A 20,118-nucleotide genomic window follows, 5' to 3' on the forward strand; every position below is an offset into this window, starting at 1 on the left:
GGCAGTGGATCCCCAAATGCCAAAGTTCAACATTGAAAAATGTGCATGCCCCAAATGTGGCCCTTTTGCCCCCAAACAGCCAGGCAAAATCATTCATGTGAGGTATCACTGCGCTCAGGAGATGTTGCTGAACACATATTGAGGTGTTTTATGAAAGTGACATATACCAGAACCTGTTTATTCATACCTGAAGTAAAATGTGTGTGAAAAAACAAATGCAAAAAAATTACTACCATAAAGTTTGACAAAGGCTGATGGTAGAATTAGTGCTTGGAAAGGGTTAAAATACTAGCATTTGGAATACCCTGGGCTGTCTAGTTTTCAAAAATATATGACTTGATGGGGTAAATTGCATTGGCCGGCTTCAAAGATACCCAAAATGGCACATGGGGGGAAGAATTACCAGATTCGGAAAAAATGGCTTTGAAATAGCAAAACGCTACCTGTACTTATTGCCCCATAATGGGTAGAAAAAAGCAAAAAAACATAGATGAGTAAAAGATTTTTCAACTAAAAGTTAGAAACAGTCATTTTTTTCTACATTTTTCACCATATTTTATACTTTTTTTAATAGTAAATAATATGATACAATCAAAACAATGTCATCTAAAAAAAGCCCTTCTTGTCCTGAAAAAAACAATATCTAATGTGTGTGGGTTCAGTAAACGGGAAAGAAGAAAATTACAGCTAAACACGAGCAGCGCAGAAATGTTAAAAAGGCCATTGTCACGAAGGGTACAAAAAGTAAAAAAAAATGTTTAAAAAAAATCTAGATGATGTGCTCCATTAAAATGTATAATGCACCTGTTATAGTTGTTTGGATCCTAGATGTCTATATGTCACTATGAGATGAGAAGAAGGGGACATCTTGAAAGCACTGGCAGCACTGCAAAGAGCTTCTTCTAGAATCAAACTTATGATTGACCTAAGACATTGTTGACATTAAGCTGGAAGTAAATTGTCATTAAGTATATTCTTTAATAAACGTAGGCTCTCTGTTATGTTAAGCAAATGAACTGCTATTTTGTATACCTTGAATTTATCAAATTAAAATAAAACACAGAAAGGAAACCCTTTTTCAGTGCCTGCTTTTGCATCACATGACAATTAAGTATTTCCAGAAGAAAATATTACATTATCAAAATATAATTATTTCTGGAAAGGATTATAGCTTTGTATGTCATTCCATAAGAAATCACATGCAACATACCTATTCACCATATAGTAACAAAACCATAACTACTTAATTGTTCTGAATGTATAATTCAAAAAAGAGTATAACATCACTTTTTCATGAGACAAGTCCTTTAAGTGCATTAATTTACCAAGGAACATATAGATTTGTATGTAATATTTGTATGTAAAAGAGCCTGTTAAGCAATAGATTGTATTGATTTAGCAGGTTTAGCAGTTATTTCATGTTCTACTGCATAAAAGGTATGGAGGCTACTCTTTCCCTAATTGACATCTGAAAAGGGCATTTTATATAAAGAACATTTTTTTTCCTTTCCACTCCAGTACGGTTCTGCGTTCACGTTTTCCCTGGAAACGTGATTGTTATCCTGCCGTTCCATCTGCCACACGTGTCCTTAGAAAGAGTGAACGCCGGCACAGGCTGGAGGAGGTTACATGGAGACAGCCTTATGAAGAGGCATAGTGATTGGTAAAGGCTTTTCTGTAATCTGCTGCTTTGCTCCTGTGCTCGGAACCTCTCTCTTCAGGATTAAACAGACAGGCATTTCTGGCAGTTCTGTATCTTGCCTTTGTTCAACATAGCCTCCTCATGTTATACATACGGCACATTTTGGGGCATGATTTGCAATATTATTTTACAGAGTAGTGATATTACATGGATTCCATTAACCAATTTATAGTTTAATTGTTTAAAGTGTTCTACTGTAAGACTATTATAGGTCTATTCCCATTTAGCTAGTGTGTGTGTGTGTGTGTGTGTGTGTGTGTGTGTGTGTGTGTAACGGATCTCGGTACCCTGAATGGGTATATCTGCTAAAGTCGGCTTCCTCCGTTGCTCCGACTGCTAAACCTCTCAATTATTATTGGCCATGCTGCTGCTGCCTTCCCCTCAAGAAACATCAGCCCAGACTAGATCTTGGTGCAAATACTGCCCATAGAGGTCTCTGTCCTGTAGTTCCCGACCTGATGGAGAGTGACACACCACACATAAACCCCCTTCCAAAATGCTCTACTGGATGAATGGGCAAAAAGTCTCACAGAAACACTCCAAAATCTTGTAGAAAGCCTTCCCAGAAGAATGGAAGCTGTTACAGCTGCAAAGGGGGGGATCAACTACATATTAACATCCTATGTGTTTAGAATGTGATGTCATCAAAGTCCCTGCTGGTATAATGGTCAGGTGTCCAAATACTTTTGCCCATATAGTGTATATGTATATATGCGTGTGTGCCCCTGTTTCATTAAGGGCTTGGCTAGTCAAGGATAATGTATAGTAAATTAGTAAATTCTTTCTGAAAACCTCATCGCCCGTTGGCTTATGTATTTTGCAGGGCCAGTTCAGGTCTTCATGCTGCAGAAACATTCTAGTGTTGAATTACTTTTGATTTACTTTATCTATGGATCCCTTCCCTGTATTGCCATGAGTTTTATTTATTTTCATCTTGCACTGTGCCCCATTCATGCTAATATTGTTTAAGTATAAAGCCCGCCATAAGCAGAAATGGGCACACTGTGGTGTACAGTAACACTGCTCTGTGTACCCAGTATGCCGCAGGCTTTTCTAAATATAAGGCAGTCTGCTCTGTACAAAGTCTATTGATTGAAAGGATCAGCATGTTGTCTTTCCTTCATAATAGGGAAGTATGTGCCTATTTCTGGCCAGTCTGAAACTGTGAATTTGTGACTTTCTTTTCAGGCTCCCCAATCATTTTTTGTATATCTTCATTCTTGGTGATCCAAGGAACTTAAAAGGTCAAATCAGTTTTCTGTAACACTTTCAAAACGTGCCATTGGTTGATAGTTGGCATTTAAAGTAGACCAGTCATCCTCTGAAAACATTATAAATCTCATCGCCATCATGATCCACAAAGTGGTTTGCAATCTAGAGATGCCCTATGGGTCTTCTTAGGCTTGCCTTTGTATTGATCATCAAAGTTTAATGTTAACATTCGTTTTTTTTCCCATCAGCACCTTGTGACTCCCTACTTATCGTACAACGAGCAGAACTTCACTCCGCTATGAAAAACTTCAAACAAGCCTTGTATGATGCAGACACTGTGTGCAAAAAACATCCACTCTGGCCTAAGGTAAGTCAAAGTTTTAGGAAAATTCAGGTGGTGCAATGCTTAATGCATTTGCTTACAGATTCAGCATTTCTTTTGAATGGTCAAATATTATCTTTTATTAAAAAATCTATTAAGATGCAATGTGCCGTTGCATCTTTTTAGTGAGCAGATAAGATCTTTTTGATTGTTACTTATTTGTGATATAATTTTATACATGGCATTATACATTTGGTTTAGTAACTTTTACATCTATTTATTATGATGCCTTTCAGTGATATATTAATTTTTCCTACCAAAATACAAAGACGACAAAATATTGCTGGCAAATATGCTAATCTTCCACTCCTTTTTTTCCAATTATACCTCTCGTATTGGAGTTAGGCCTAATATAGGTAGATCTGGTATGAATGGTAAGAGGTTTGAAATAGAGTGAATATGAGGCATTGGGCTGCAGTTCTTTTATTACTACCTTCAGCTCCTCTGATGATACTGGATCGCTTGGGCATTCAGGTTGCGCCGTTCTTAGCCTTGGTACATGCAAATCGTTGAGCACCTTCTGTACAATAGTACTAAAGTTAGTGGGGTATCACATCGTTGAGCCATCATATAGACTGAGCCATCCCCTCGGATTTCTACTTTAGGTTTGTCAAAGGGTTTGTAGTCTTCTGGCCATCAGTGCATCTGCATTAATGGCTTTTTTTGCCCAGTCCACTTCAAGGATTTAAGGGCCTCGGAAGACTGGAGTGTGTTAAACTTTCCTCTGGCAATAATTATCTTGCAAAGGAGGTCATTAAAGGAGGATTATTTATGGGCCTCTTGGAACAAATGTAATTTAGAGGTCAGCTCTGAGATACAATTCTCCTCTCCACACTGTGCGCCTATACTAGTAATTACTGTGAATTACAGCTTTTTATGGGCAATCCAGGCCATTGGAAGAGTAACGCCATCCCGGGCATATTATGTTTGAGATAGTGTGTTAAAAAAAGCTTGCTAAGGAATCACTTAATTTTCACATAGGGTGTCTAAAGTTGTGGTTTTAAAAGCTGCATGAGCTTGACTGTATTAATTTACCTTGAGAGTATCCTGATGATGAAAGTGCGGCCTTCGGCTGGATACGTACCGCCGAAGTGTGCGACTGGCCGTAACCAGCTGGAGCAGCAGCTCAGGTGTTTGTGTTGCTGTGCAGGCATTTATGCTCGTTGATTAATATATAACTGAAGCATAAGAGTCATGGGAGTTAGATGATTGGGGTACTCCATCTTGACTTGCCAGGAATCGATGAGATGAAGAGACGGTTGGAAACTTGGAAAAGAAATTAAAATAAACACACCACGGGATTTGGTGTGTCCTGATCCATGGAGAAAAACCTTAATTCCTTGAATTGTAGGGTACAGTGTCAACAATAGCAGAGGGCTCTCAACCACTAGTGCCGCTCTGCAGGGTAGAACTAATCCAACTCATACTCCTGCAACTTCAACAGACCGGGTCACCCACCAAACGAGGCTAGCTCAATGTGAAAGCTCTACTGTTAATGCGAGCACTACTGATATTGCACCCAGATATAGCTTTGGGTTTACAAAACTATTTGTATATACTGAAATGGAATGCAAGACTTGTTACCCAGAGGTGTATCAGATAAGCCACTAAAGGAACAGTCATGCCAATTTTTTGGGGGAGGGATCGATCTAAGCATTAGCACAGAATCCTTATATTCTGTGTGAAATATGCATACAGATCCACTTGGTTCTGCCTCTTTTGGCCTTAGAGTCCATTGACCCACCTAGGATGTGCAAAAGTGTTTGAGTGAACAGCTTGGTTAACCAAAAAGACCAGAACAGATGAGGCCTCAGGAGAGCCAGAAAAAATAGAGCATTAATGTATTTTCTCTCTATTGGTGGCAGAAATATTCGCAGTACTCTAATTTGCTTTCTGTTGTGACACTTGTTGGTGCCCAAATGGTTAAAGTGGGCTAATGCAGACCGATGGCACGATTCCCACACACTAATGGTGGAGTGCCAAACAAATGCCTTCTTAATGAATGTAATCCCTGAATTGCATTGTTTTTACCAAGTTTAATAATAATAATGCCCCTTGCCTCCTAGCATTCTGAAGTTGCATTTGCCCTCAAGATAAATACACCAGTTGGCAGACATTCTGCCTTCTAAATATACCCAGCCTGTATTGTCATGTCCTTTATCAACGCAGCAAGACGTTGTTCATACTTTTTCATCTTAATTCTCATTTCTTTTGTCTCCTAAGAACATCATGTCCTTTGCAGTTAATGTAATCCTGTGTGCTAGTTTAATAGAGAGGATTATTTTTAGAAAGTGTGGTACATGATGTTTAGTTAATCGCTTTTAAAGCATGTCACGTTGCTGTGTATGCAGGGACATTACGTGAAAGCACAAGCTCTTTCTGGACTCGGAAGAACGGATGATGCGTTGAAGGAGTTTCTGTATTGTGTTGCCTTAAACCCCGAATGGAGTTCAATGAAGATTGAAGCACAAAAGGTAACATAATATAGATTTATAGACATATACACATATGTATAAGTATATAAATATATCATACGCTACACATATATTACCTATTTTAATCAATGTATTCTCTGTAATATTGATGTTTAAAACAGCTGAGGTCTCATTAACCCTTAACTTGAGATTCCAGATTTTGGGGGGCACACGATTTTATCACAGCTGATATATACCGTTCATGCCATTCATTAGTGGTTCATAAAACGTTGGCTTTATTCCAAGTTTATTCCAAGTCCAGGCCTCTCCAGTCAGTTTAAAACAAGGTAAGAACCCCGGTAGATCCTGTGGAATCATCCTGACAGTTCTGGGTTAATCTACCTACTGGAGAATTCTAGGAAAATACCTTCCTGCAAGAGAATAGATCTAGCATTGGGATAAACCATGTGCGATCCCCCCTGCTGTGCGGGAGCTAAAATCCTGTTTTATATTCAATCTTGCTCTTAACTGAAAAGCTCTTTCAGGCAGGACCTTGCACACCGCCTCTGCTATACGTCACAATGTATAGCAATCACAATGTATAGCAATCATAACTTACTCTATTGCAGATATGACCCTCTGATTATAGCCATTGAGCCCGTGGAAGGGTGACACATAAGGATCTTGTCTGCTGCAAAGTAGTAAAGAATGGACCATTCTATTTGTTACCATGGTGATTGTGCCATTTTTACCATTTGCAGCATATCTATAATGTATGTTTTACCCCATTTGCAAGTAGAAGAGTATGGGATTCTAAATGAAATGGTAAAGCTTCTTGTACCCGGGGAGCTTGCATATGTAAATTTTACCCTTTCCATGGGCCTTTACTGTGACAGGTTTTAATTCAAAGTCTCACATTTCCTTTGGCATTGAGGTTGCTTTCAGATTTCATTCATACCATCACATTTAAGGATGTGCCCTCTATTTTCTAGCAGTGAGCTAAAGACTTTCTTATTCCTCTTAGCTTGTTAGAACAGTACAGAACCCAGCAGAAAAATAATATTTATTTATATGGAGATAAAATGTAGATGGCTGGGGACCGTTGCCACACAGAGATATTTATTGGAAGAATATTCCTGCTTAAACATAGACAGGACATTAAATCAAACATTAAACCTTAATAAAAAAAACAGTTTGCAGACAGTTGTGATTTCAACCCATTGTATTCATTATGCATAGTGAAAGGCCTCCAAAGTAAAGATGGCAGTCCCTGTGTAATGGATAATTAAATCGATGAGGAGGCCTTCAAGAATTTAACTATATAACAATGCACAATACAGGGGTAGCCAGGAACGTCCCGCAGACTGACTGTTGGACCTTCACCTGACTGTTGGTAGCATGTCCATTTGGTACCCTCAGAAAGTGATTTTCCTTTCATTTTGAAGCATTTAAAAGCATCTGGAAGTTTTGTTCTTTTGTGTTTAGACTTCAAATAAAGTATATCAGAACCTCTAAACCATGTATATATGTATTTCTTTCTCTTAGATTATGTGTGACATGCTGTGCCCTGCATTTGAAAATGTCCAGGCTAGTCTAGGAACTCCATTCTGTTTTCCAGCATCTTATACAAGGCTGAAATCAACCTTCCTAAACAGCACCAGCAGTTCACCATCTGTGGAAGATGTCCCTCCGGCAGGATGTTCAAAGGTACAAAATCAAAATTGTGAACAAAGCCTTTTTATGTCACTCCTTACACAGTATGATTGAAGAATTTACAGCAGAAATAGTGTAGCTAGGTTGTTTAATCATGTTGACACTGATAACACAGATTTGCATTGTGTTTGTATTAATAGTTTGTAAATGAGTTATAGGTTTGAAATGTGAGAGAAGGTAATCCTATAATATCTCATTCAGCCGGAAAGCTCCTAGTTGTTCTACAAAGGGAGGGCCTTTGCAGTGATGTTACACAGAAACGTGTGTGCAGTGCTGTACTGGAGAAAGTATACACTGGTTCACTTCTGTGCCAGGGTCATAAATGACAAAAAAAAAACTGGTTTCCTTCTGGTTGCCTTCTATTCATATGTTTAACTAGCTGCCAGTATATTTTACTGGCAAGTAAATAACGTGTATTTAAAACAATATATTTTTCCACATAACCGCCTGCACTGAAATGGACCCAATTCTGAAATGCCACATTGGGAAATAGGAATCTGGTGCCATTGACTGTCACCGTTTTGTCTGCTCTTCAGGACTCCCTTTTCAGATTAACCAAAGCATCTCTCCTGGAATCTGATGTGCTTCAATCTAAAGATTTCCTGGACCTGCCAGCTAAAAAGTCACAGAAGTTTCTCTCCTGTCTTCCTGGTGCTGGACACAAGAGAAAACATACCAACTCATCAGAGGAACTTCAAAGTCTAGAAAACCCTGCCAAGATTATAAAGAAAGGTATACGCTTGCCATTCAACCTAGTTTAGCACTGGAAATGGATGAGCATTATTGTCCATACATTATGCATGCTATGAATTGCAATCTGCAATTTAAGTGTGTTTAGTGTTGGTTGTTGACTTATAAGATAAAGAAAGTGGAGATAGAAGGAGACAACCAAGACTAAAGACACAGGAGTGAAAATCTGTGGATCACACAGAGCATTGATTAATACCCTTGGCTTATCACAGATTTTTAAGTCATTTTTGAGGTAGTATGCACTGGTGCTCCAAACAAGTGTCTGTGTACTATAATGTCCTCTTGCTGTTCTATTCTTAATCATTTTTTTCTGTTAGCAGATGCTGAGTCTGCTTGTGAACCTTCTGCCACGATGCCTAGAATCAGTGAGGTTCCTGTAGCTCTTGTGGATGCATCAGACTTTGAGTGTTCCCTCTGCATGAGGTGTGATTATATATTTAAAAACTTGTTCCATTTCATGAAAATTATTTAATTTTAATTGGTCCAATAGTGCCTTCTTATTTTATACATTGTGAATCTTGTCCGCCATCTTGTTTTTGTAGCTGGCTAGTACAGTGCTTTTCACCCATGTGTAGGCTGCAGAGCCACAACTGGTAAAAAGGGATAATGTTGGCACATATTTTGTATTGTACTAAATGGTAGGCAATTTTAATCCTGGGATTTTGGACTGTCTGGCTTCTAAACTCAAAAGCTTCTTAAACCCTGCACTAGGATATAGTTTAACATTTCTGAAGTAAAAAAAAAATATATATGCCAATTTACTTTTCTGTACATTGATCATTCTTTGTGTCCTGAAGGAAATAATGGTAATTATTTCCTATTGTTTTCATGTTGAAAAAGGCAAATTGTAATAGGTAAAAAAAACTGATATTAATAAAGCTACAGTATTGCCCAATATTATGGGCTTCATAATTATAACCCAGATGCATTACGGGCTTTATTGAAATGCTGCATCCAGTTTTCCAGATGTTTTACCGGTGCATGTAATGGTATAATGCAGAATAAGAATGAAGAAGATGAGCCAAAATGCAAAGCTAAGCTTAGGGAGGAATTGTTAAATGCACACAGAGAAGAAAATTACCTAATTAGAAAAAAAAATGTGATAAAACCTTTTAGATATATAATTGAAAGGAGAAAAAATAAAGGAATAATTTGACAGAAGTTAAAAAAGGGAGTCCTGTAAATGAGAATAAAGGTCTGTCTTCCTCAGTAAGTACTTCTGTTTTTATAGAGCAAGTTCAAAAGAAAGGGATCTCTGTTAAAAACAAAGAAATTGCAACACATGTATGTTTACAGAGGAAGAAATAGTGCTTCAGCTCTCTAAATTAAAAACCGGTAAATCAGTTTGGTCATCTGAGCTTGTCTCTACTACCCTAGAGTGCCATCTCCTGGTCATGTAGGCATGTGTAAACCTGCATTGTTCCAGAAGTCTGTTTTAAAGCATAAATTAAATTTGCTCCATTCTTGAAATAATCTATACACTCAGAAAGAGCTACTACTGTCTGTGTATATAGTTCGTCTCAAGCACAGATTATGATCATGTTAATTTTGCACAATTTTCAAAATGCTGCTGAAATGATTCTCACCGTCCTTTATTCCTAATTTCTCTAGGCTGTTTTATGAGCCTGTAACCACTCCTTGTGGACACACATTCTGCCTCAAATGCCTTGAAAGATGCTTGGACCACAACCCACATTGTCCACTCTGTAAAGAAAATCTATCACCCGTAAGTATATGTTATATTCATAAAATAATATATTCATAATATTTAGAGATTACTTACCAACATTTAAGGGTAGACTTGCTAAGAGGTGGCAGTATTCTGTGAAACATACAGTAGAAAGGGGCATATAAAGAAAATGTTACTTTTAGTTATTTTAGTTATCATAAAACAGCACTAATAGTAAAAATAAAAGCACTTAAAAATTATCTTCAATGTGTTTAAATTAAATGTGGGAATGTTTACTGGATATTAATATTTAACAAGGGAATACAATTATTACTAAGTTACGTTTTTTGATATTTTCTTCAACCCTTTTACAGTTTCTTACATTTCATTGGGCTTATTTTGTACTATAGAAAAATTATTTTCGAATTTTTTTCCCTGTTCTGTCGTGGATGAGGTCATGGACCTCAGTAAACAAATATATTCTCCTTGGACACGGCTGTTCAACTTAAAACCTACTTGTTAGAAACACTGTTTTATGGTCTTTTTAGAGTGATCACCCATAGCTTCTACAGTATTACACGTGTATTCATCAATTTTAAACTTCCTTGAATGCAAGGAACTTGTCAGCAGTATGGTGTTATTAATAAATGGGTATTGCACTGGGCAACCATAACTGCAGGTCAGGATTCATTATAATGATAATGTTGACTAGAGCTAGCAGACGATCAGCTGCTTTATCCTAGCAGTTCTTATGGCAGGTTTGCTGTGTAGCTACAACTTAGGACCTTGCTGTTTATTATTCTCGGACGGAATTTTACTTGGAGGTCAGTGAGCCTCTAGACAGACATGGAGCCTGATGTCTAGTGCCACCTGTACTTATATGGAATGGTCTAATTCTGGCCTGCTTGGTAGAACATGGAGTGCTGACCCCAGCAAGGGCCGTGCATCGACATAACATAGAATATCCCCATGCCAAAACTAACAGCGAAGGCCCACGGTAGTAGCATAGTAGTTGGCTTTGACACTCCTCCCTGTCTGGTTCGAAAGCTGTTAGAATAACTTTGCAGTTTAAATATTAACTTAACCAGTAGAGCTAGTTTGTGTAATTCACACGTTCTATTGCACTAATTCAAACATGTCTTTGTTTTTGTTTATAAACTTTTTATGTACGCAACAGTGTAATTTACATCATTTTGCAAAAGGGTTCATCCCTGTCCAGTGATCACACATTATGGGGAAATACAATTGCCATTGTTAAATTGTACCGTGCCAGTCAAATCATAATGCAGCTCTATGTTCTCATAATTAAAGTGTGCGCTTTTACTGCCAAAAGTCTGAGGCCATTCATAGTTTTTAGGAACGGCATTGTTGTGTTTTTAATTTTTTTAAGTGTTACAATTTTAAAGATTTTGTGTTCCTGAAATAAATGTATCTGCACCTACAACTTCACACAATCCTTGTTTTGCTGCTGCACACTATTTATCAGTCTCGCTACAAAGAATTCAGTGACTGGTACATTAAGCAAAGTTTATTTTGCATTAATTTTGATGGAAGGATTGTTCCTGTATTTGATTTAGTACCTGGCCAACAGAGCTTACAAAAAGACGCAGCTAACGGAGGAGTTGATAACACGGTACCTGCAGGAGGAGCACAGTGATCGAAAGAGAATATACGATGAGGAAATGAAGGAGTTATCAAAGTAAGTTGTTGTGATGTATGCTTTTCTTTGACATTTGTAAGTCTCACAGCTGTTATTATATGCTTAATGGCTGTCTAAATCATTTTCCCTTCTCCGTTTACTGGTGAGACTCATCATGTTACACAAACAAGCAAAGGTAAAGGCCCAATGCACTGGTTCTTAACATGGGATCATTCTCACAACGATACTCCTAGCAGTATCATGTCAGCCTTTTTGCCCATCCCCTCTTATGTTACTTGACCTCGACTCCCCTTCTAACCCTTTAGACACATAGGGTTTATTCATGAGTGAGTTGTGGGTGTATTTTAGGGAGATTTGTTTTTTTTTAAGAGGTCACGGGGGTATACACGTTATTTCAATACGAAATCAGTGGAACTCTAACAACCGGCCTTCACACCGTAAATAAAACCTTCCTCATGTGGTTCTAGAATTTAGAATTGTAATTAGCTGTTGTGCACTGCTTTGTCCTGTATCTTTAGAGTGTCAGAGGCTTAAATGTAAAGTAAGGATTTCTTTCACTTATTTATCACCCTCTCATTAAAGTAACTGCCCCCAGCAAAAGCGGTAGAGGGTAATACAGTGAGGGAATAAAAACATGAATAGGAAGTTCTATGAAAAAAACACATGGATGAATCACATGATAAGCAAACTCAGATGGAGGAAAAACTTTAAAGGAGCCAGGATATCAACTCCAAATTGCTAAGGCGTGAAATGCGTCAAGTGTATATCTCCCGATCTGCTTCATTGAGGCTATGGCACTTCAGTAAATCCACTGCTCAGCTTGATTGCTGTGGTTCATTGATTTAGTTTGAGACCAAGGACTGATCAAGGTTTTAGTCTTTACATCAAGAACAGGCAGACTAGATGGACCGAATGGTGTTTAAAACCATCAAATTCTATGTTTCCATCTTCCACCTCTAAAGTTTACTTTGAGATCAGACAATATTTAATGAAAATTTATGTGAGTTGCTGCTTAATTAAAAGTATTTTCTAACCCAAAACACAGCTTGAATAAGGATGTTCCCATATTTGTGTGCACAATGGCCTTTCCTACCATTCCATGTCCACTTCATGTATTCGAGCCCCGCTATCGCCTGATGATCAGGAGGAGCATGGAAACTGGCACCAAACAATTTGGCATGTGCATTGCTGATGAGTTAAAAGGGTATGTACCTTGATTTATAGTTTAATTTCTGTGGATTTATACAAATAATAGAAAATCAATTTGGTTGATGTAGTTAGAGACTGGCCATACAAATGGCACTGTTATCAATCCCACTTCCTACATACTGTAGTGACCCGCTGTTATGATATCAACATTTTTGTCGTTCTTATTTCAGGTTTGCAGATTATGGGTGTATGTTGCATGTCAGAGATGTAAAGTTTTTCCCTGATGGTCGTTCAGTGGTTGACACTGTTGGCTTGAGTCGATTTAAGGTTCTTAGCCATGGACAGAGAGATGGTTACCATACTGCAAATATAGAATATCTAGAAGACAAGAAGGTAATAAACTACAGTATGGAAGTTCAGTTAAATATACATTATTAAACTAAAAATGTACATTACTATTGGTTTGCTTAATTAAGCAAGGGAGTTTTGAGGTTGCAAGACAATGAATCTTGTCTAATGCTGCCATCTACAATGATGATAAGCTGTCATGGAAAGTAGATTCTTGTTGTAACAAGTCACACACTTTTCTCTGTGCGTCTCCCTGAACATGCCTTGTCTCCCTCATTGTGTGTACTTGCTTCCCTCACACGATATTTTTGTGCTGCTTTGTATTTCAGTAGACAGAAAATTGTGTTTTCCTGTGAGTTTACAGCAATTTTAATGATCCAACATTGTAGTTACAAGTGCTGTGATACCATCAAGGTCCATTTACTGAATCTTCCCCTTTAAATGATTCCAATATACACACAAGTTAAACTGTCAAGTGAATACAAAGTCATATAGATATTACAGATGGAATATGAACACTGATTCCTGTCATGTAATATGCATAACAAGGGCCACAGGGTCCCTTGGCTTTTATTGCCTACAGGCCAAAAAGTGGCAACCTTCCCCTGCCCATGGGATTCTGCCATAGCTAGTTACAAAATGTGCAAGTGTATACTAAGCCACAATGTCCTACTGTTCATACATAGGTGGAGGGCCAGGAATACGAAGAGCTACTTGTGCTTCACAACTCTGTGTATGATCAAGCTCTCCTGTGGTTTACCTCCCTTAAGGACAATCTGAAAGCACAAATTCTTAACCATTTTGGTCCAATGCCAAGCAAGGAATCTGAGCTGCAGGTTAGTACTACATTTCTGTCTACCTATGTTTTAGTAACTCTGATGCACAGGTTTCTCGGTGACTGTATTGTTACTTAGAAAATGATTAAAATTGCTTAACCTGTTCAGCAAAGAGTAGAGTTTGAAACACTCTACCACACCACTAAATGCACTTTCACTGTGAGCAATCTTTAGGAACCAAGGTTGTCCCCAGGGTTCTGGTGCTGTTCAGAACTCTATACGCATAATCGTGTTATGCTGGAAAGGTAGACAAATGTGCACGCATGTGAAATCCTCATGCTAAAGACTTTAGTTGTAGGAAACTTTGCATACAGCCTCATGTTATTTTGTACATGTGTTAAGTGTGAAATCACTGTCTAAGTCCCCTCAAACTGTGAGATATTTCAGTATATATTGATACTGTCTCATTATTATATTAGCTTTAATGTTATACTGCCTAAAGCATGTATCTCGTGTGACCCACTGCTAGCTTGTATGTCATGTCAGCTGTTTTATGCATGAATGCTGTGGTCTTGCACTGGCACATTAAGACATAACTTAGGTGGTGCCTACCAACAATAATTTGTCTCATATGCCAATATTCTCTTTTCCAGAGCAATCCAAGTGGTCCAGCCTGGTGCTGGTGGATGCTTGCAGTCTTGCCGCTCGAAAACAAGGCACAGTTGACAATCCTGGCCATGACGTCCTTGAAAGATCGCCTACTAGCAATTAGACGTGTCTTAATATTTGTCACCCGTAAGAGACCCAGATGACAGAGGTTTAAACTTGGAGTTTGGACGCCATAAATAGATGGGGTTTCTTCTGCTTCATTTTTTTCATTGATAAGAAGAATTTTTTTTTTCTCTGGAGTGAGAGACACTTTAAAAACATTATTATTTTTGTTAATTATTGTTTTCTTTCTTTGAAGATACCACGCAGTGTCAATGAATGAGCAACATTTCTACCTGGTTTATAATCTCGCCTCTTGGCGCTAAACAGGCGCTTGGTTACCATCAGAGTATCTCTCCATTAACAGATCAACTGCTGGTAACCAAGAACCTGAAGTGCCTTATTACAGCAGCTGTCATACATCTCAGATGTGTACGTACTGATATATGCATGTAAGCAAAGACGCAAAACACATGGGAGAGAACAAACTGTTCAACAACCCTTTGCCCTGCTATGGCACATCATTGTGCTTAAATAGACATGATAGACATAGTTGGCAAGTACAATATTGACTTCAGTGGAACTGTCCCTGCTGTTATGATCCTGTTAGTGAGGCTGTAGTTTCAATAACTGATTAAATAATTTAATGTTGGCAGCTGGTCTCGACCACTGCCAGGGCAATTTTACGTTGTCAGATTTGCACTACAAATATGTGAACAACAGCTGGAATCTGCTTCGTAATCTCTAAAATGACATCAAAGCAAAAACTGCGATGTGAAACAGACATGCTGTACAGTGCACTGTGACTGCACTGCACTTTATTTACTATCACACCGTCAATAATAAATGTCTGCAGATAGAACAAGACCTACACAGTAGGATGAAAAGAAACTAAGAATGGAACAGGTGGAGGAAGGATAGAGAGACATAGAGAAAGACAAAAGGATAGAGAAAGCTGAAACATTATACTTCGAGAAACAAAGGAAAATGTGATATCAAAAAATACTTTTAGAGATTGCCTTGCTACCTCCAAAAAAAAAAGTTGACTTTTCACTCATCCGAATGACAGACCTACAATATTGAAGAGAACCACGTTATTAAATGAGCAATTATCTTATTGATATCAAGGTGTCTGGGTTCTATACAGGTTTAAGAAGAATGTTGACACTCTGAAACATCTGATGCTGGATGCTGCATTGCTTTCAGACTAGTGAGACACCCAGTTTGCGCTCACATTAACAGAAAATCTCATTGAGAAACTCTCCACTTACGTTTACCTCTAAGTTTAATAGAGCTTCCATTGGTTAACAGTTACTTGTTGCATGTATCTCTCTCTCTCGTTGTGTGTAACATGATAACATGTTTTTGTACATTAGTCTTTCAGACTTTCATGTATTGGAGTTACTAAAAATCTAGTGCTCTGTCAAAAACCAGCAATTTACCAAACTCTGTGCCTGCTCTAATTCTTAAGCCTCTGTCCAAGTCTGAAATTAATATTTTGTATGTAATATGTAAATTATACATGTGTATTGATATAGGATATATACACAAAGCCATACATTCAGAATGCTGACTATGGACACACAAACCACTGCTTGCAATGTAATGGTTTTACTTCCATCCTTTTCCTGCTGATAAATTTGAGTACTCTGACCAGCCTTTATCATTCAGTAGAAAATGTGGACGTTTATTTTGTAAATGTTGACTATAATCATTTTTGTGTTCGAAATGAATTGTAGAATATTGCCCTCTGGAAATCTCAGAGGGTCCTCAGTTTGTCTTCCTGACTACTAGCTGGAAGACTAAGGAGGAGAGTCCACCATGTGCTTGCCATCGCAAAGTAATGTTCTATGAAAGCACGTTTTCATCACCAAAACAGCATCAGTGGACTAAGAATTACTATCGCCATAAACCCTGCAAATGGAAACTGCTTACAGTTTGTACTTATCTATAATTTTTATAGCAATGATGAATGACTATTGAAGAAGAGTGGACACGTCATGCTAGGTGGACTCTAGTTGGTTTTAGAAACCGTACACCTACTGGCTGTGTCGGAGAGCAAGCGCTTATTACCTGAATTGGGTTTTTTGATACAAAAAAGTTTTTGCAGCAGTTTTATGTTTGCTACAAAATGGGTATACAAAAGCTCAAGGTAAAGTAAGCATATCAGAAGGAAAGGGTCATGTCCTTGGGGTGCCACAACTAATAACATTGCTTATCTTTTTTTTGGGGACAAGATGAGCATCTTTTTTGTGAATATATCAGTCTGCCTAGCTCACAGATCCAGGGATAACCTCTGCATATAAAGTGACACATAGTTTTGACGACATAAAAAAAGTCTACCGCTTTGAGTACCCTATATCAATATTGGTTATACAAAGTGATATATTGATACTGGTCTAAATATAAACCCTAAATCAAAGCATATTTAAAAGCAGCACCTACTGATGGATTGCATTAAACCAAATAGGTAGTTACTATCCACTCTTTCAATCCAAAGAGCAGCCCAATTATTTGCAAACATATTCCTCACTTGATAAAGAATAGCATACTTCCATGTATATAGGATTAAAGGGGATCTGTGATTTTTACATCCACACCTTTATTCCAGGTGAAGCACTGTGTCTGAAAGAGGCACATTTTTGTCGTCTGTGTGTGTTTCAGAAACCTGGAAGGTAGGTGTTTATGTTTTAATGTAAATCATTACAGTTACCTTTTATCAGTAAAGTAGAATTTTAGCCAGTGATCATTTAGGACATATGTTAAAGTGGCATACCCAGGAAGTTTACATTCTATTAATTCTGGTTGAGCCTATATAATTGACGCATTCCCAGCACTAAAAATGTGATCTATTCTAATTTATACAGTACTTCTTCTGCATCATGTTTGTCTTGTCAATCTTTTTCCCTTTCTATCCTCATCCCATTCTGTCTTCACCTTCACTATTTTAAACCCCAAGTCTTGCTTCCTATCGTGTAATAAATCCTGGCCTTTCTTGTCCGTGGGTTTTTCACCATAATAATGTTTTTTTTCAGGGAAACATAAATGTCGGTCAGTCTTTGCCGCAGTGAGACAATAAATTGGTTGTCATTCTAAGTATGGTGTCATCATTGCCTTTTTTTGTTTGTTTTACACCCTTGTATCAGGCAACGGTAAGAGACCTATAGAGAATTGCTGGGCATCAACTGGTTTCCAAAGATTAACATATTTAATCTTTGTACTGCTTCTCCAAGAGGTGGTAGCGCCAAGCCATAAAATATTTTGATTTTCCATATTTTAACTCTACTTTAACATTTTATTGAAATTAAGTCAATAGTTGTTCACCTGTTCATAATGCTGGTCCTTGTGCCCATCTGTTAGGAAGTAGGGAATACAGACAGAAGGGCTATTAGTACATGCACCCGGGTTGTATTGAGGGTAAGGGATTTATTTGAGTTTACTCATTTTTTTTAAAAAGAGATCTTGATCTCTAGAGTATGTATAAAGAACAACAGTTTTAGCATTTTGCATCAGAATTGCCTTGTATACATAACTTTTGTTAGATTCAAGGAAGGCTTTTTTATTTTTAAGAAGGCCTATTCAAGAGTTGTTTTCACATGTGTGTCCTACTGCATGACCCTCATTCCTAACATAGGAGTATCCAGGTGGTGCCCCATTTGCCAGGTCAGTGTCCAAGGCATCCTAGGCTGCTTTTATGGTAGGACCAGCCCTGCCTATACATAATGCTTTGATGAATTAGCTTTCTCAAAGGCCTTAAATATGTTCCAGGAAACAGAGCCTACTGGATCCATGCCATGGAAAGATTACACCTCCACGTCCACATTTAAAATAAGTAAAACATAATTTAAATAATTAAACTAATAAAAAAGAAACTACAGTTCACAGGGTTCCCTATTAACCAATGGGGATTGATATTTGCCCATGCTCTTCCCTCGCCCTGTGCATACTAAGGTGGGAGTTACCGTATTTGCTCGATTATAAGACGACCCCCCAAAATCTGAATATTAATTTAGGAAAAAAAGAAAAAGCCTGAATATAAGACGACCCTATAGGAAAAAAGTTTTACCAGTAAATGTTAATACATGTAAACTATTACATTTTTTAATAAAAGCTATGATTGAGAAAAATATTTTTTTTGTTTTATTTCCTTGTATTTTCCAACCTGCCCCCCAGTTACGCACATCTGCCCCCAGGCTTGCCACTCCAATATGGCACTGTGGCCCATGATATGCCTTTTAACCCTCTATATGCCACTGTGCCCCATGATATGCCTTTTAACCCCCTATGTGCCACTCTGCCTCCAGAAATGCCTTATACCCCTATATGCCACTCTGGCATTTAGGGGGTTAAAAGGCATATTATGGGGCAGAGTGGCATATAGGGAGGTATAAGGCATTTCAGGAGGCAGAGTGGCGTTCAGGGGGTTAAAAGGCATTTCATAGAGCACTCTGCCTCCAGAAATGCCCTATGCCCCCATTTAACACTCCCCCCACCCCACACACACTTACCGGTGCTTCCAATTTCCTGCTGTATACCGGTGCAGCAGTCTTCCTTCTGTCCCCCCCCCCCATTTAACACTCCACCCCACCCCACACACTTACCGGTGCTTCCAATTTCCTGCTGTATACCGGGGCAGCGGGTTGACGTCCACGTGATCCGCGTAGACAACTTACGCTGCAGTCGGAAGGAGGTGTGGCTAGCAGCGGAGGTTGTCTGCGTCCATCGTGCAGACCTTTCCCGACTGTCAGAGATCAGAGTTCCCCGCGCCGGTGCCGGTGCCTATGGGTATTTCCAAGCACTCACAGTATAGATAATATGTGGACTGTAATGTTGGACTACTCATCCAAACGCAAATGAACATACAAATGGGAAAAAAATAGGATACATAAAAAATATAAGAACATCGTTGAACTTAGTAATAAAACAAAAAAAGTAGGCTTTAGGGTACAATGTTCCTTTAGCCATTAAGCCATTATTGTGATAGTCTATTACAATGTTAATTATGATTGATTATAATATCATGCCCCCCCAACTGTCCCGATTTAGGCGGGACAGTCCATATTTTGGGTCTCTGCCCCGCCGTCCCGCTTATCCCATCCTCTGTCCCGCTTTGCAGGGGCAGAGGAAGGGTGAAGCCAGGGCCGGGTTGGTCCACCGGGATACCGGCAGCCGGAGGAGGCTTTCAATCCCCTTCGCAGCCGCTCAGCGGCTGTTTTGAATGTTGGCCAGCAGACCGACATTCGTCCCACACCTTTTAAGACGTGGGACGAAGTGCTGAGGCACGGCCATTGGGCGGCGTGGTGCGTGCACCCCGGCCCATTTACTTTCATGAACGGCCTCCACCCGCTGCCCCCGCCAGACATCAGGAAGCAGTGATAAGTTGGGGGCGGGTTAGTGTTATATGGGGGGCATAAGGCTTTTCTGAAGGCAGAGTGCCCCATGATATGCCTTTCAACCCCCTTTATGCCACTCTGCCTGCAGAAATGCCTTTTAACCCCCTATATGCCACTCTGCCTCCAGAAATGCCTTATACCCCCCTATATGCCACTCTGTCCCATTATATGCCTTTTAACCCCCTAAAAAAGGATTTCATTTAATGGACATACATAAAATAGTCCGAATTGGTGAAGTGAAA

The 20,118-nt window shown here is 38.7% G+C and overlaps 1 protein-coding gene across 2 annotated transcripts in view; it reads left to right on the forward strand.

The window, feature by feature from the left end:
* The window catches only part of LONRF2 (LON peptidase N-terminal domain and ring finger 2), a 45,589-nt gene that overhangs the window by 13,708 nt on the left and 11,763 nt on the right, over positions 1-20,118 (forward strand). The window contains exons 2-12 of one of the 2 annotated variants that reach the window (XM_053455148.1): positions 3,163-3,281; positions 5,648-5,770; positions 7,256-7,417; positions 7,960-8,155; positions 8,491-8,596; positions 9,785-9,899; positions 11,420-11,541; positions 12,548-12,706; positions 12,882-13,044; positions 13,686-13,835; positions 14,429-14,570. In XM_053455148.1, coding sequence (XP_053311123.1) covers positions 3,163-3,281; positions 5,648-5,770; positions 7,256-7,417; positions 7,960-8,155; positions 8,491-8,596; positions 9,785-9,899; positions 11,420-11,541; positions 12,548-12,706; positions 12,882-13,044; positions 13,686-13,835; positions 14,429-14,570 — 1,557 coding nt within the window. The remainder of the gene's footprint in view (positions 1-3,162; positions 3,282-5,647; positions 5,771-7,255; positions 7,418-7,959; positions 8,156-8,490; positions 8,597-9,784; positions 9,900-11,419; positions 11,542-12,547; positions 12,707-12,881; positions 13,045-13,685; positions 13,836-14,428; positions 14,571-20,118) is intronic. The other variant, XM_053455149.1, reaches the window with a different exon arrangement.

The sequence above is a fragment of the Spea bombifrons genome, chromosome 2 (assembly GCF_027358695.1).
Source record: "Spea bombifrons isolate aSpeBom1 chromosome 2, aSpeBom1.2.pri, whole genome shotgun sequence".
Classification (NCBI taxonomy): Eukaryota; Metazoa; Chordata; class Amphibia; order Anura; family Pelobatidae; genus Spea; species Spea bombifrons.